Source organism: Orcinus orca, chromosome 5 (genome assembly GCF_937001465.1).
Source record: "Orcinus orca chromosome 5, mOrcOrc1.1, whole genome shotgun sequence".
Taxonomy (NCBI): Eukaryota; Metazoa; Chordata; class Mammalia; order Artiodactyla; family Delphinidae; genus Orcinus; species Orcinus orca.
In genome coordinates, this window is record NC_064563.1 from 136,342,289 (window position 1) to 136,355,433 (window position 13,145).

A 13,145-nucleotide genomic window follows, 5' to 3' on the forward strand; every position below is an offset into this window, starting at 1 on the left:
TGCACTGCGAGCTGGATTCTGCTCACATCTGCCCAGCACTGAGTTCTGCTCTCCTCACCGAGATCAGCCCTAATGAGCTCTGTTGTTTAAACTGGGGAAAGAAACTTTCCCCCCTCATTTCCACAAAGACAGCCGGCGGGGAGCCAGGGGTCAGAGCTGTTGTGCTCTGTGACATAAATAGCAGTAATTAATGGGCCCCATAAAAGAGCTATTTGTGTGTGCTGTCCAGCATCATTTCTCTGTGAATTGGAGCTACCCTGAAATTAATTATAAAGCCAGCAGAGGATATTTTCTGCTTTCTGTTAAGTAAGTATCCTCCGCACAGGCACACTCTCTACTCCAATCCATTTACACATACACTGTTTCTACCGGAAAAAGGCGTGAAACCAATTTATTTCCAAATCTTCCCACTGGGTCACGCTGATCACCACAGTTTTCAGCCCTTTTACACCGAATTCAGCCTTGGGCTAGAGCCTCAGAGTCCTCAGTCCCTTGCTGTTTTCTTCATGGCTTTGGGGATGTCCCCTCCAGCTCACCCCTGCTCAACTCAGTTCAGCCAGCATGGTCACCTAGATATTATTGTTGTAATGAGATCTACAGAGCAAGCCATCCTATCATCACTGATAACTTTCATGAAGATTCTGTATGAGTCTGCTCAGGCTGCCCTAACAAAATACCACAGCTGGGTAGCTTAAACAACAAATTTATTGTCTCACAGTTCTGGAGGCTGGAAGTCCAAGATCAAGGTGTCAGCAGGTTAGATTTCTCTTGAGGCCTCTCTCCTCGGCTTCCAGATGGCCATCTTCTTGCCGTGTCCTCGCATGGCTTTTTCTGTCTGTGAGTGGATCCCTGGTGTCTCTTCCTCTTCTTACAAGGACACCAGTCTTATTGGATCAGGGCCCCACCCTTATGTCCTCATTTAACCTTAATTACCTCTGTAAAGAGCCATCTCCAAGTAGTCACATTGCGGGTTAGGTCTTTTAACATATGAATTTGAGGGGAGACACAATTTGGTCCGTAACAGGTTCTGATATAGTTAATAGAATCTTTTTCTTCCAACTGCACTTGCATTCATTCATTCATTCAAGAAATATTTATTGAATGTTGTCTATGAGCCAGAGATGATTCTGGATGCTGAAAACATGACAGCAAAGGAGACAAAGAACTGTTTCTTCCCTTCTAGAGCTGCCATGGGTCAGGCAGATTCCACACTCAGTCAGTGAGTTCTATAGGATTTAAGAGGTGATGAACACTATGGGGACAAATAGACTGGATTGAGGGGAGGGTGAGTGCCAGGTGTGGCTGTAAATAGGTGGGTCACGGGAGCCTCTCTGAGCGGTGACGTCTCGGCAAGTCTTGGAGGTGAGGGAGAGAGTGTATGGCCAGGGCGGGAATACACCTGTCACATTCGTGGACCTACAGGAAGGCCTGCAAGTGAGCAGAGGGAATGAGAGGAGATGGGAGGGAGATGGGTGTCCAGGTGCTATCAGGACTTTGGCTCTTTCTCTGGGAGAAATGGGGATTCTGGGTGCTTTTGGGTGGTCCTTGCCTTGGGGGAACTTTCCTGCCCCTCTAGATTAGCTGTTCTAGAGAAGGTGACAGATGGTTCAGACAAGTTTAGGAGGGAGAAAGGGCACATGGCAGGGGCACAGGCCAGAATAAGATGTTGGGGTAGGAGGGACTTAGCGGGCATGAGGGGGAAGAGTTGGGCTGCTTCTGTGGTGGACACCAGGTCCCCAGACGGCACACTTCACCGCTGGTCATGGGTGTCCTCCAGCACCCCTTCTCCTTGGTGACTTCTCCCAGCTCTCAGCCAGACTCTCAGGAAGTAAGAAACTGCTTTCTGCAGCAGGATGGCTGGGCAGCTCCAGTCCACACGTGGTGAGCAGGGAACCACAATACACCTCCTTTAGCTTAGCAGGGTTTCTGAATTTCTCTGTGTGCTCTGGCTCTCCCAGAGAGGGTCACCAAGGATACTGTTTGTTCCATGTCATCTAATCTGTTTTCTAGCGTGGGCATTTAGGGTACATCGTCTGGCTTCTATCCGGGGATCCACAAAGCTCACATGTAACTGGGAAGGACCGGAGCCATCCATCCATCTTCCCTCTCCCCCACCCTCCCTTTCTCCCTTCCTCTCTCCTTAACCTGCACAATTGTTGGCTGTGTCATTGGTCCAGTACACGTTACTTGAGCTTCTTCTCTGTTCCTGACACTGCTCGGCACAGGTCGTGGAAGGGTGAGCACTGTTTGAAGTGGCAACGGGGATTGGGGTTCTGGAAGAGTATTCTACGAAAAGGATGAGGCTTGAAGAAGGGTGATCAGCAGGGCTGATCCCCAAATCTGGGAGAATTTGATGCTGTGAAGGAGGAATGTCCTATCGGAGCCCAGTGGAAAACCAGAATAGAGTAAGGGGATTATGAGTGTTGCCTTGGGGGCGGGGCTGGAGGGCGTGGGTGCAGCGCTAATTAGGCTGGTTAGGGAAGCCTCTGACGACGTGACATCTCTCAAAAGGGGAAGGGAGTGTTTCTGCGTCACAGTCACGCACGAGCTGAAACCACGTCCACAGGTGGCATCACGTTTTATAACCTTAATGGTTGAAGGGAAGGCTTTTGGTCTGCCTGTGTTGTAGCTTAGGAAGGGGAGGGCTCGAGCTGCCAGCTTACCCAAGGCAGGCGTAGAGATGACCCCCAGCTCACCATCCTGACCCACTGTAGCAGACTGCTGGGACCTTTTGTTCTTTTTTTTTTTCTTTCTCTCACGTACTTGTCCTAAATGAGCCAAGCACGGTGTGGAAGCCAGGAACACAAAAGTGGGGAGGCTGGGCAAGTCCTGCCTTCCTGGAAATGACACTGGAGGGTGTCCCACACCGTTAAGAGTGTGTGTGATGGGTGTGACAGCTGGGGAACTGCAGGGTGGCCCGAGCCAGTCTGGGATGGAGAAGCAAACTGTAATCTGAGGTTGGAGAGAGGAGTGGGAGTTGGGAGTTGGCCTGACCCAGACAGCCCTGTGTGGGAGGGAATTTCAGGCAGTGGTGGGCGGAGTTGGGAGACATCTGGGCAGGAGAGGATGGTGGTGCAGCAGGCAGCAGATGGAATGGGGGAAGAGAGGGGGTGGGGAGGTCTTAGCAGGTGGAGGTGACTGGCCCTGGTGATTAGTTAGGTGGGGGACTAGCGGTGCGCTGGGTGGAGGAAGATGCACAGCTGGGGTGCAAGGACACCTGTGGAGGGAGGTGCTTCAGGCTGAGCTGGGGAGCCCCAGGGAGGACCAGGGGGAAGTGATGGGTTTGGAGAGCCAGTGGACCACCCAAATGGGAGGTGTCCACGGGGCCGTCAGAGCTCGGGGAAGAGGCGTAAGCAGGATGGAGGTGTTGGGACTGGTCAGCATATGGACGGTCATAGGAGTCCTGGAAGTGGAGGAGATGGACTGCACATCCCTAATGTGAGGAAGGATGGGGCCTGGGGCAGTACCTTGAGAAGACTGGGCTGGGAGGAAAAGCAGGAGACAAGGAGGGAGAGTGACCTTGTGGACTGGGTGGTCAAGAGGCACCGGGGACCCTGACGAGGGGGAGTGATGGGGATGGAAGCTGGGTGGCAGGGGCTTCCTGGCTTCTCTTCCTGCACAAAACATGCAAATCCTAACAGTGGACACTTACTGAGGGCTTCCAGAAATGTTCCCGGTGCGCACCATCCTTCCTGGGTTTCCTCATTTATATCCCCAACATCTCCATGAGATAGGTACTATTATCCCCCATCCGTTTTTTTGGTTTGTTTTTTTTTTTTTTGCAGTACGCGGGCCTCTCACTGTTGTGGCCTCTCCCATCGCGGAGCACAGGCTCCAGACACGCAGACTCAGCGGCCATGGCTCATGGGCCCAGCCGCTCCGCGGCATGTGGGATCTTCCCAGACCGAGGCACGAACCTGTGTCCACTGCACTGGCAGGCGGACTCTTAACCACTGCGCCACCAGGGAAGGGAAGCGGCCCCCCCTCTGTTTTTTATAACAGCGAGGAAACTAAGGTGCAAGCTACTGGGTGGCAGAGGCAGGCTTTGAAGTCAAGGCATCCAACCTCGGAATCTGTATGTCTGGCTGCTGTGCCGTTCCACCCTCTGAACTGCTGGGGTGTGGATAACTGGGGGAGGGCAGGAAAGGAACTATCAGATCTGACCCCAGTCCTTGGAGAATGGACGTTAGCCCTTGGTTCTTACAGTTACACTCTTCTGCGTAGTAGAATTGTACGTTGCTCGGGTGGTCCATTAGTCTGCTCGGGTGGCCATAACAAAAGACCACAGACTGGATGGCTTAAGTGACAGACGTTTATTTTCTCACAGTTGTGGAGGCAGGAAGTCCAAGATCAAGGTGCCAGTAGGGTTACTTCCTAGTGAGGCTTCTCTCCTTGGTTTGTAGATGGCCTTCCTCTTGCTGTGTCCTCACATGGCCTTTCCTCTGTGCATGTGTGGAGAGAGAGATCTCTGGTATCTCTTCCTTTTCTCATATGGACACCAATCCTATTAGATTAGGTCCCCACCCTTATGACCTCATTTAACCTTTTTACCTCCTAAAAGCCCTATCTCCAAATATAGTTACATTAGGGATTAAGGCTTCAACATGTGAATTTGGGGGTGGGGTGTGTGGGCGGAGACAGTTCAGCCCATGACAGATGGTCATTTTAAACCACTATAAAAAATCTGAATTATGGCCGCAAATGGACCTGAAGATCCGTTTCTCTCTCATGGTGTACTCTTGGCATGTAGAACAGTGTCATGTATATTTTAGGTGGTTAATAAATGTTTGCTGAAGACGAAAAGATTCACTTGAGTTTAACATACAGTATTTATTAAGAAACCAAGATGTTCTGGAAAGGAAGCTCTTTTTGGCTAATTTCCATGTAAAAAGAAAATCCTGCTGATGACAGCCTCCTATTCCCTGTGCATTCTGATTATTTAAAACATCATGGTATAAACTTGCTTTAATTAAAGAAAGGCTGAACTTACACAGCATACATTGTACAATGGGTAAAACATATATGTATATTTCTGTGATATTAAAGAGTAGTTTCTTTGATCGGTGTTTCCCTCCCTCTCCGTTGTATGGAAGATGCATCCGTTTTGCCTCTGCCTTTTCAGTTTGGAGATCGGCTGTGTGAACAACCCTCGATGTGTTTCAGAGGAATGAATTTTAAAGGCAGTGAACGGTGATCCAGGATGAAGGGATGAATTTTAAATCCTGTTAACTCTGATCCTACGTAGACAGTCTCAACTAAGTCAATATTTAAAGAAGATGAGAGACTAGACTGATATTAAACCTCCTCCTTGGGATTTAAAAGCAACTCTATTCCAGAGAGTTCAAAACACTGAAATGAGGTTCAGGCTTCTTTTTCTTTTTTTAAATATGCCAAAGCGACAGGTCAAGGAAGTGCACGTTTTCTTCTTGGCTGAATTAAGCTTAAACGCTTTTCACCCTCTACAGGTTGCCTCAGTGAAAGTAAAATGATAATGATAATAAGAATGTCAATCTCAGGCGCTCTTACTATGTGCCGGACGTTGTACTGAGTGCTTTACGTATGTTATCTTAGGTACCAATTGGTTTGTGGGAGTGTGTGCCGTGACTGCAGCCATGTGATTTTGTGCATCCCGCATTCTAAGTACAATTCTGTGTTGGAATTTTTCTCCTAATACGTCACAGGGGCCATTAAGCATGAATACCTTTCTGCAGCTGGCGCCTCTCCTGGAGAATTGGGATTCACGCGCTTTGGTCCCTCCTCCTTCCCGTGTGGGAGGGAGTCGTGCTTCCCATCCCTGCAGAGCGCTCTGCCACCTCTTCCTTTCCTTCCTCAGGATCCTTCCTTGCAGTCACTCCTTCTTTCCTGTATCTTCTATTTCACTACCCCATAGCTGCCCTCTCCTCATCTTAGATCTACTCACTTTTTTTTTTCTTGGCCTTGGAGGGTTTCCTTTTCTTTCGTATGAGCTTAGTTATTTAAAAGTTTGCTGATTTTATCCATCATTGATAGGTATTTTTTTGGCGGGAGCCGGGGTGGGGTGGGGTGGGGTGGGAGTTGCCATACTGTGAGAAGTGCAACTTCTTTTCTTTGGTGACGTTTGGTCTTCGTTGCTGCGCGCGGGCTTTCTCCAGTTGCGGCGAGCCGGGGCTACTCTTCATTGAGGTGCGCGGGCTTCTCACTGCGGTGGCTTCTCTTGCTGCGGAGCACGGGCTCTAGGTGCGCAGGCTTCAGTAGCTGTGGCACGCGGGCTCAGTAGCTGTGGCTCACGGGCTCTAGAGCACAGGCTCAGTAGTTGCGGTACACGGGCTTAGTTGCTCCGCGGCATGTGGGAACTTCCCGGACCAGGGCTCGAACCCGTGTCCCCTGCATTGGCAGGTGGATTCTTAACCATTACACCACCAGGGAAGTCACAGAAGTGCAACTTCTTAATAAGAAGTTGATGAGTGATCAGTTTCAGCTGTGGTATACTGGCGCTGTGTTAATCTCTCTCTACTAAGTTCCTAGCACCTTAAGACTGCTACTTACTCGGAAATATGGGGACAATCTTTGAAAACAGCTTCCTCTGTAAAATTTCAGGAGGCTTTGCAACTTGGATCCATCGAAGGGTTGGAGTCTTCGTTTTATTGACCTTTCACAGCAAAACTTCCTGTCCCAATGTGCTCAGGATGCAACTCAGAAACTCCCCTGACACCCTCCCCTCCCCTCCCTCCCACACTTGAGGACCAGCTTGGGAGTTCCAGTGTGGTCCTGGGACTTGGGGCCTCAGTCAGTCTGTGCAGATTTAATTTTACTCTTTAAAACTCCCCTGACTAAAGCAGTTTATCTTTTCAGCTAGAGACCCATCATCACACTGGGCTCCCCCCGGGTAGAATTAGTGCCTGTAAATCTCTGATTACTGTCAGATTAAATTAGATGCCTCCCTTTGCTGATCATTGATCACTGCCTTTTCCTTAACTTCCAATTTAGTTTTTCCCTTTTCAGTTGTTACAGATGACGTTGATTAAATGGTTTTGTGTCATCAAGAACGGATTCCATTTTCAGTATTATCAATGCAGAGCTTATAAGTTTAAGGTCGCTTACAAGTAAGGGTGTTTAAAAATAGAGAGGGAGCTTTATAGAAAACCTTCTCCAGGTGAGGCTGCCTAAGGGTGCAGGGTTTTCACCGAGGGACTCTCAGAAACAGTAGAACTTGGGAACCAAGATGGCACATGATGGTGGAACAGACACCTGGTGTGTTAGTTTCCCGCCGTAATGCGTTATCACAAAACAACAGAAATTCATTCTCTCACAGTTCTGGAGGCCAGAAGTCCACAATCGATTTCACTGGGCCAAAATCAAGGTGTGGACAGGGCTAGTGCTCCCTCTGACGGCTCTAGGGGGATCCGTCCTTTGCCTCTCCCGGCTTCTGGTGGCCGCACTATTCCTTGGCGTGTGGCTCATCCCTGCCATCTCTGCCCCATTCGCCACTTCTCTGTGTATTCGTGTGAAATCTCCCACAGCCTCTATTTTATAAGGACACTTGTGATGACATTTAGGGCCCACCCAGATAATCTAGGTGAATTTCATCTCAACATCCTTCACTTTTTCCAAATAAGGTCACTTTCACATGGTCCACAGATGGGGCCTTAACGTCTCTGGGTGGCCATTATATAACCTACTCCAGGCAATTAAAGAGCTAAATAAATTATCCTAATAATAATTGTGTGCTCTGTTAAGAAAGGCAGATCGTTTTACTGCTGGGTTTTCAGACTACTTATTCAGAGTACCTTTGAGGATTTCACTGCCAAAGAGTGTAATTTTTAAAACATTGCAACGTAGACTCCAGCAAAGACAGAATCTAATTGTACTTCCCAGCATTCCTCTTTCCCTCCACCTCCACAAGATGATGGATACATATTTGTATGTATATATATGTATACGTATGTGTTATACATATATACACACAAACGAGTACAGTTTTTAAAGCTTTTAGTTTCATATATACTGGACTCGTAGGCCAAACTACAGCCCGCTTCTGTGGGCTGACAGCACCAACCTCTCATGGCCCAGGTACAGGCCCCCAGCTTGTCTGGTCCAATGGCTGATTGTCCCTTCTTAGTCATATCTTTGGTTTAAGGGCCTGAAAATCTCCATGAATACGGGTGAAGGTGGTCCAAAGATACACACTTCTGGCTATAAGTCCTGAGGATGTAATGCACAGCCTGGTGACTGCAGTTAACAATACTGTATTGTCTATTTGAAAGTTGCTAATACTGAAGATCTTGATAGTTGTCGTTACACACACACACAAATTTGTAACTGGTGATGGATGTTAACTAAACTTTCTGTTTAGTTGACCATTTCCCAATATATACATATACCAAATCCTTATGTGGTACAAACTAATACACTGTTATAGGTCAATTATATCGCAATTTAAAAAAAGCTTAAAAAAAGACTGTTCCCCAGAAGAGATAATAGATTAAGCTGTTACAGCTATTTTTGCTTCAATGGTTAAAAAAAAAGGTTCACTGATTTGATCAGTTAGTGACCTGTCGTTCACTCATTGTTTATAAAGTGCTGTGTGTGGTGAGGGGGGAGCAGTCCCTGTTTTAAGGGAGGGGTGGGAGCTTTAAATGGTATCGCAGACAGTGGGTGTGGTGAGAGCATAAGGAAGGAGGGCTGAAGAGACTTCCTGGAAGGGAGGTGGGCCTGGAGTTAGCGTCTGCAGGACCAGGCGGATTTGAAGGGGTGAAGAGTGCAGGCTTGGAGAGTAGCAGAACGTGTGGTCTGGGCAGTGAGGAGACCCGCCCCGGGGAGCTGGGAGTCGGGGCTGGACAGTGGCGGGGCTGATGGGGAGGGAGCTTCAGGGCTGGGCTCAGGCTGTGGACCTTGCTCTGTGGGCAGCAGGGAGCCGCCGAAGAGCTTTAAGCAAGAAATCAGAGTTCCAGACCCGCTGATTTCGAGTATGAATTCAAGGGGCCAGGATGAGCATCGAGAAAAAGAGGTAGCACGCTGATGTCATAGTCCAGGCTAGTGGTGGATAGACTTTTATTTTATTTTATTACAAACTTCTGTCAAGAAAATAACGTTTGAGCCCCTTGCTGCAAACATCTATCTATCTATCTATCTGTCATCTATCAATCATTTGCTGATTGATCTATATCACACCTCTGCACATTGAGTGCATTATGAAGCCGTTAAAAAATATAATTCCAAAAAAGGAAATAAATAGAAATGGAAGGCCCACTGTTTTTGTCCTGCGGCCCAGTGGCTTGGTAGCCTTGTATGAGAACATCCCTTGGGTTGCTGGAGTCTCGCGTAGAGACAATGCGTCTGGGTGCTGCGAAACAAGGTCCTAAATGAACCCGACCTGGCATGGGAACAGAGAGGAAGGGAAAGTGAGGAAGGCAGTTAGCAGAAGTCATTGACATGATGTCCCTGGCTGGTCACGTTAGAGAGGAGCGAAGACATAGTAAGAAAAGAAGAGGGCCAAACGGTGGTGTGTTTTAAGGCCAGGTGAGTGGATTGGTGACAGCCGTTGAAGGAAGGGAGAGTGGGGAAGCGTGCAGACTTGGGCAGAAGGGACAGTCTTCCCTTCCCCTCCCTCATGCCATCGTTACTTCCATTCTCCTGTCCCTCCCTCCCCCTCTTCCCTCCCTTTATAAAAAGCTGGAGGGTCCACACATGTGACATGTTGATTGTGGGGGAAGTGACCCAGGAGGGGCATCCAGTGAGCAGTTGAGATACCTCTCTGGACTTGGGGCCAAGAGGTAACCTGTACAGTGACTCACAGGGAAAGAGGTAACCATTGGACAGAGGTGGCCTGGCCTGAGGTCCTGGTACAGGGCAGAGAAAGAGTTGGGAGGAAGGGCAGGGGTGCCACATCACTGGGCGTTGCATCCCCCAGCTCCCTAAACACGCCCTAGAACTGAAGATGGGGCAGATTTGGTCGTTTCAGAAATGGAGTCATGGGGGACCCAACTTGGAGGGATGGTGGCGAGGCCGGAGAGGGAGTGGGGAGGGGCCCTTTGCTGGAGGAGAACTTGGTGTTTCACCCTGCGGAGAACCAAGTTCAACGCTGACTCTTCACGGAGGCTTCCGGACCACCGTTTGAGTTTGCTTGAGTAAATTTCATTCTCTTCCTTCATAATTGAATCTTTTGATCTTCGCTGATGTTACATCTTTCTTTTCTCCCTTGATGCTATTTCAGATAAAGTTTTTCTCCTGGTGCAGACGAGCAGCTATGTATTTTCCTAGGGTTTTGTGAATAGTCAGGGAATAAACTTTGCCTGCAGTGTCTGACAACAGCCATATTCTTGGTGTCTCCTTAGGTGGCCATAAAAGTCATCGACAAGAAGAGAGCCAAAAAAGACACCTATGTCACCAAAAACCTTCGGCGAGAGGGGCAGATCCAGCAGATGATCCGCCACCCTAACATTACCCAGCTCCTTGATATCTTAGAGACAGAAAACAGCTACTACCTGGTCATGGAGCTGTGTCCTGGGGGCAACCTGATGCACAAGATATATGAGAAGAAGCGGCTGGAGGAATCCGAAGCCCGCAGATACATCAGGCAGCTCATCTCTGCGGTGGAGCACCTGCACCGGGCCGGGGTGGTCCACAGGTAAGGGCCACGCCATGATGCTGATCGCCAGTTCTGTGCTGAGTGGACGGCACTGTGCTCCAGCGTGCTCCAAGCAAGGTTGAATCCTTGCAGCCTGTTTTACAATTCTTCTGAAGTTTTGTTTCATGGACTTGTTTTGTGAGTCGGGTTAATGCTAACATGAGGTTAAAAGAATAATGTTTGAAGTCAGAGTTGCCTGGGTTTGCATCCTGGCTGTCTCCTTTAATTGTTGTGTGCCCCTGGGCTAGTCAGTTAACCTCTCTGAACCTCAGTTTCTTCTTCTGTAAAATGGGAATATTCGTGATACTTATCTCGTGGTTGGTATAAGGGCAAATGAGTTAATATACAGAAAGAGGGACTTCCCTGGTGGTCCAGTGGTTAAAACTCCACTCTCCCAATGGAGGGGGCCTGGGTTCGATCCCTGGTCAGGGAACTAGATCCTGCATGCCGCACGGCATGGCCAAAAAAAAAAAAAAAATTAAAGAAAAACTATATATATACGGAAAGAGCTTGGGACAGCGTTTGGTACACAGTAAGGGGCACGTTTAGTGTTGGCGGCTCTCATTATTATTATTTGCAAAGTAATGAGAACAGTTGCTCAGGTGCCTGAAAGAAGCATCAATGTTAAGATGGCGTGAGATTGTTTTTCAGCGAGTGATGGTGCTTTCATCGTATTTGCTTTACATATGGTAGTCGCTTAATAGCTGTTTCATTCAATGGAACTGAATCACCACGTGAAGTGTGAACTTGCCCTTGAAAGTTAGGCATGTTCTCCAAAAGCCAAACCAACGTTGCAAATAATTATGAAAATCAACCTTTTTTTTTTAAACAGTCTGTTCCTTCCTGAGGAGGAGCTTTGCAAGCAAACCGAGTGGAAACAGGATTCTTAGCCGTGTTGCCGTTGGTGGTGGGTGCTGACTTTAGCGCTAGACTAAATAAGGTCAATACGATACAATAAAATAAGAAAATGAAAGCGCTCTCTTTCCCTCCCAGGAAAGTGTTGACTTCACCGATAAATGCGTAGTTCTTCCTTCATGGAGTCATAATTCACAATTACTCCGGGTTGTTGAGAAAACTTAGGGCTCATGTTTGATTCTCATTTACAAAAGCAAGATCAAGGAATTATATATATGTGCACACACATACGTTTAAAATTTTTTGTATTGAGATACAACTCACATACCATAAAAGCCACCATTTTAAAGTGTACAATTCAGTCATTTTCAGTATATTCACAGAGTTGTGCAACTATCACCACTGTCTAATTTTACAATATTTCCATCACCCCGAACGAGAAACCCTGTACCCATTGGCAGTCACCCCCCCATTCCCAGCCCTCCCAGCAGCCCCCGGTAATAACCACCAATCTGCTTTCTGTCTCTATGAACTTGCCTATTCTGGACGTTTCATATAAATGGAAACAATATATGGTCTTTTATAAGTGGCTTCTTTCACTTAACTTAACCAATGGGATTGGCACCGGGGGATGCTCTACCTTGGGTGCTTGAATCTGGGACACTGTGGGGAGGTCCCGGGCTCAGGGGCAGAGGGGTGGCACTGGGGGGAGGGAGCCAGCCTTGGCCAGACCCCATTCAGGCACATCCTTTTCTCACTAAGGTAAGAAAACCTCTCCTTGTACATATTTTTAGTCACACACATTGTCACGAAATCACGATTCATTAGAACTCTTGGAGTTTCGATCAGCAAGGAAGGGAACATTCAGAAATTTTAAGTGAATAACGCTATTTTTGGCTCTTTCCAACAATACCCTTGTGTAACCTGCCGTGTCAGAGCTCTGCCGTTATTAGGAAAATGATGGTCGTAAGTGCTTCTGCTTCTGTCTTTGGTGACTAAGATGACAAAGGCAGAAACCTCAGGAATGAATCAGCTTGGGTTACCCACTCAGCTGGTCACGGCAGAAGACAGAACCCGGGGAAGAGCTTTCCGAGAGACTCAAGGTGTTATTACAAGGGTTTCGTGCTGTCAGAAATCAGATGTGCACCGAGCTTGGAGCTTTGAGGACAACAAAGGGAAAGCCAGCAGAGGCTGTGCATCGCTCGCTGGTCCCTCCCACAGGAAATTCTCAACAACCATTTTAAAGTAATTTTAACAAAATCCAATCCCTCTCAGTGCAATTACTGTCAGAATGTCAAAGGAATAAATTTAATAATGTTTTGATAGCAAAGACGGTGTGCTTTTTCTCTCTCCAATATCCAGCGTTCTACTTCCCCCCTCCCTGGAAATATATTCATCAGCCAATAGTGGCAAAGGCTCAGATCTTTTAAAGTTAGGGAAGATTGGAAATACAGGCGTTGTTTCGGAGGAGTTCTTTATTTTCTTCTCTAGAAATCATGTTAATGAGTGTCACCTGTGCACACATGGGCATAGGTGATTAGGTGGTTGAGACAGCACAGGAAAATGTTTGTTTAGAATATATTCATGGGTGGCTGTACCTGGACTGTCTTGATTTTGAAAGGTTCTATACGCCTCATTTTTAGCAGCCGTAATCTGGCTGGTATCCTATATGCTGTAGCCTTTT

At 47.7% G+C, this 13,145-nt stretch overlaps 1 protein-coding gene across 1 annotated transcript in view; it reads left to right on the forward strand.

Moving 5' to 3' along the window:
* Positions 1 to 13,145, forward strand: part of HUNK (hormonally up-regulated Neu-associated kinase) — a 112,949-nt gene that overhangs the window by 36,311 nt on the left and 63,493 nt on the right. Inside the window, exon 2 of the mRNA XM_004264511.3 lies at positions 10,314 to 10,606. Within this exon, the coding sequence (XP_004264559.1) occupies positions 10,314 to 10,606 (293 nt within the window). The remainder of the gene's footprint in view (positions 1 to 10,313; positions 10,607 to 13,145) is intronic.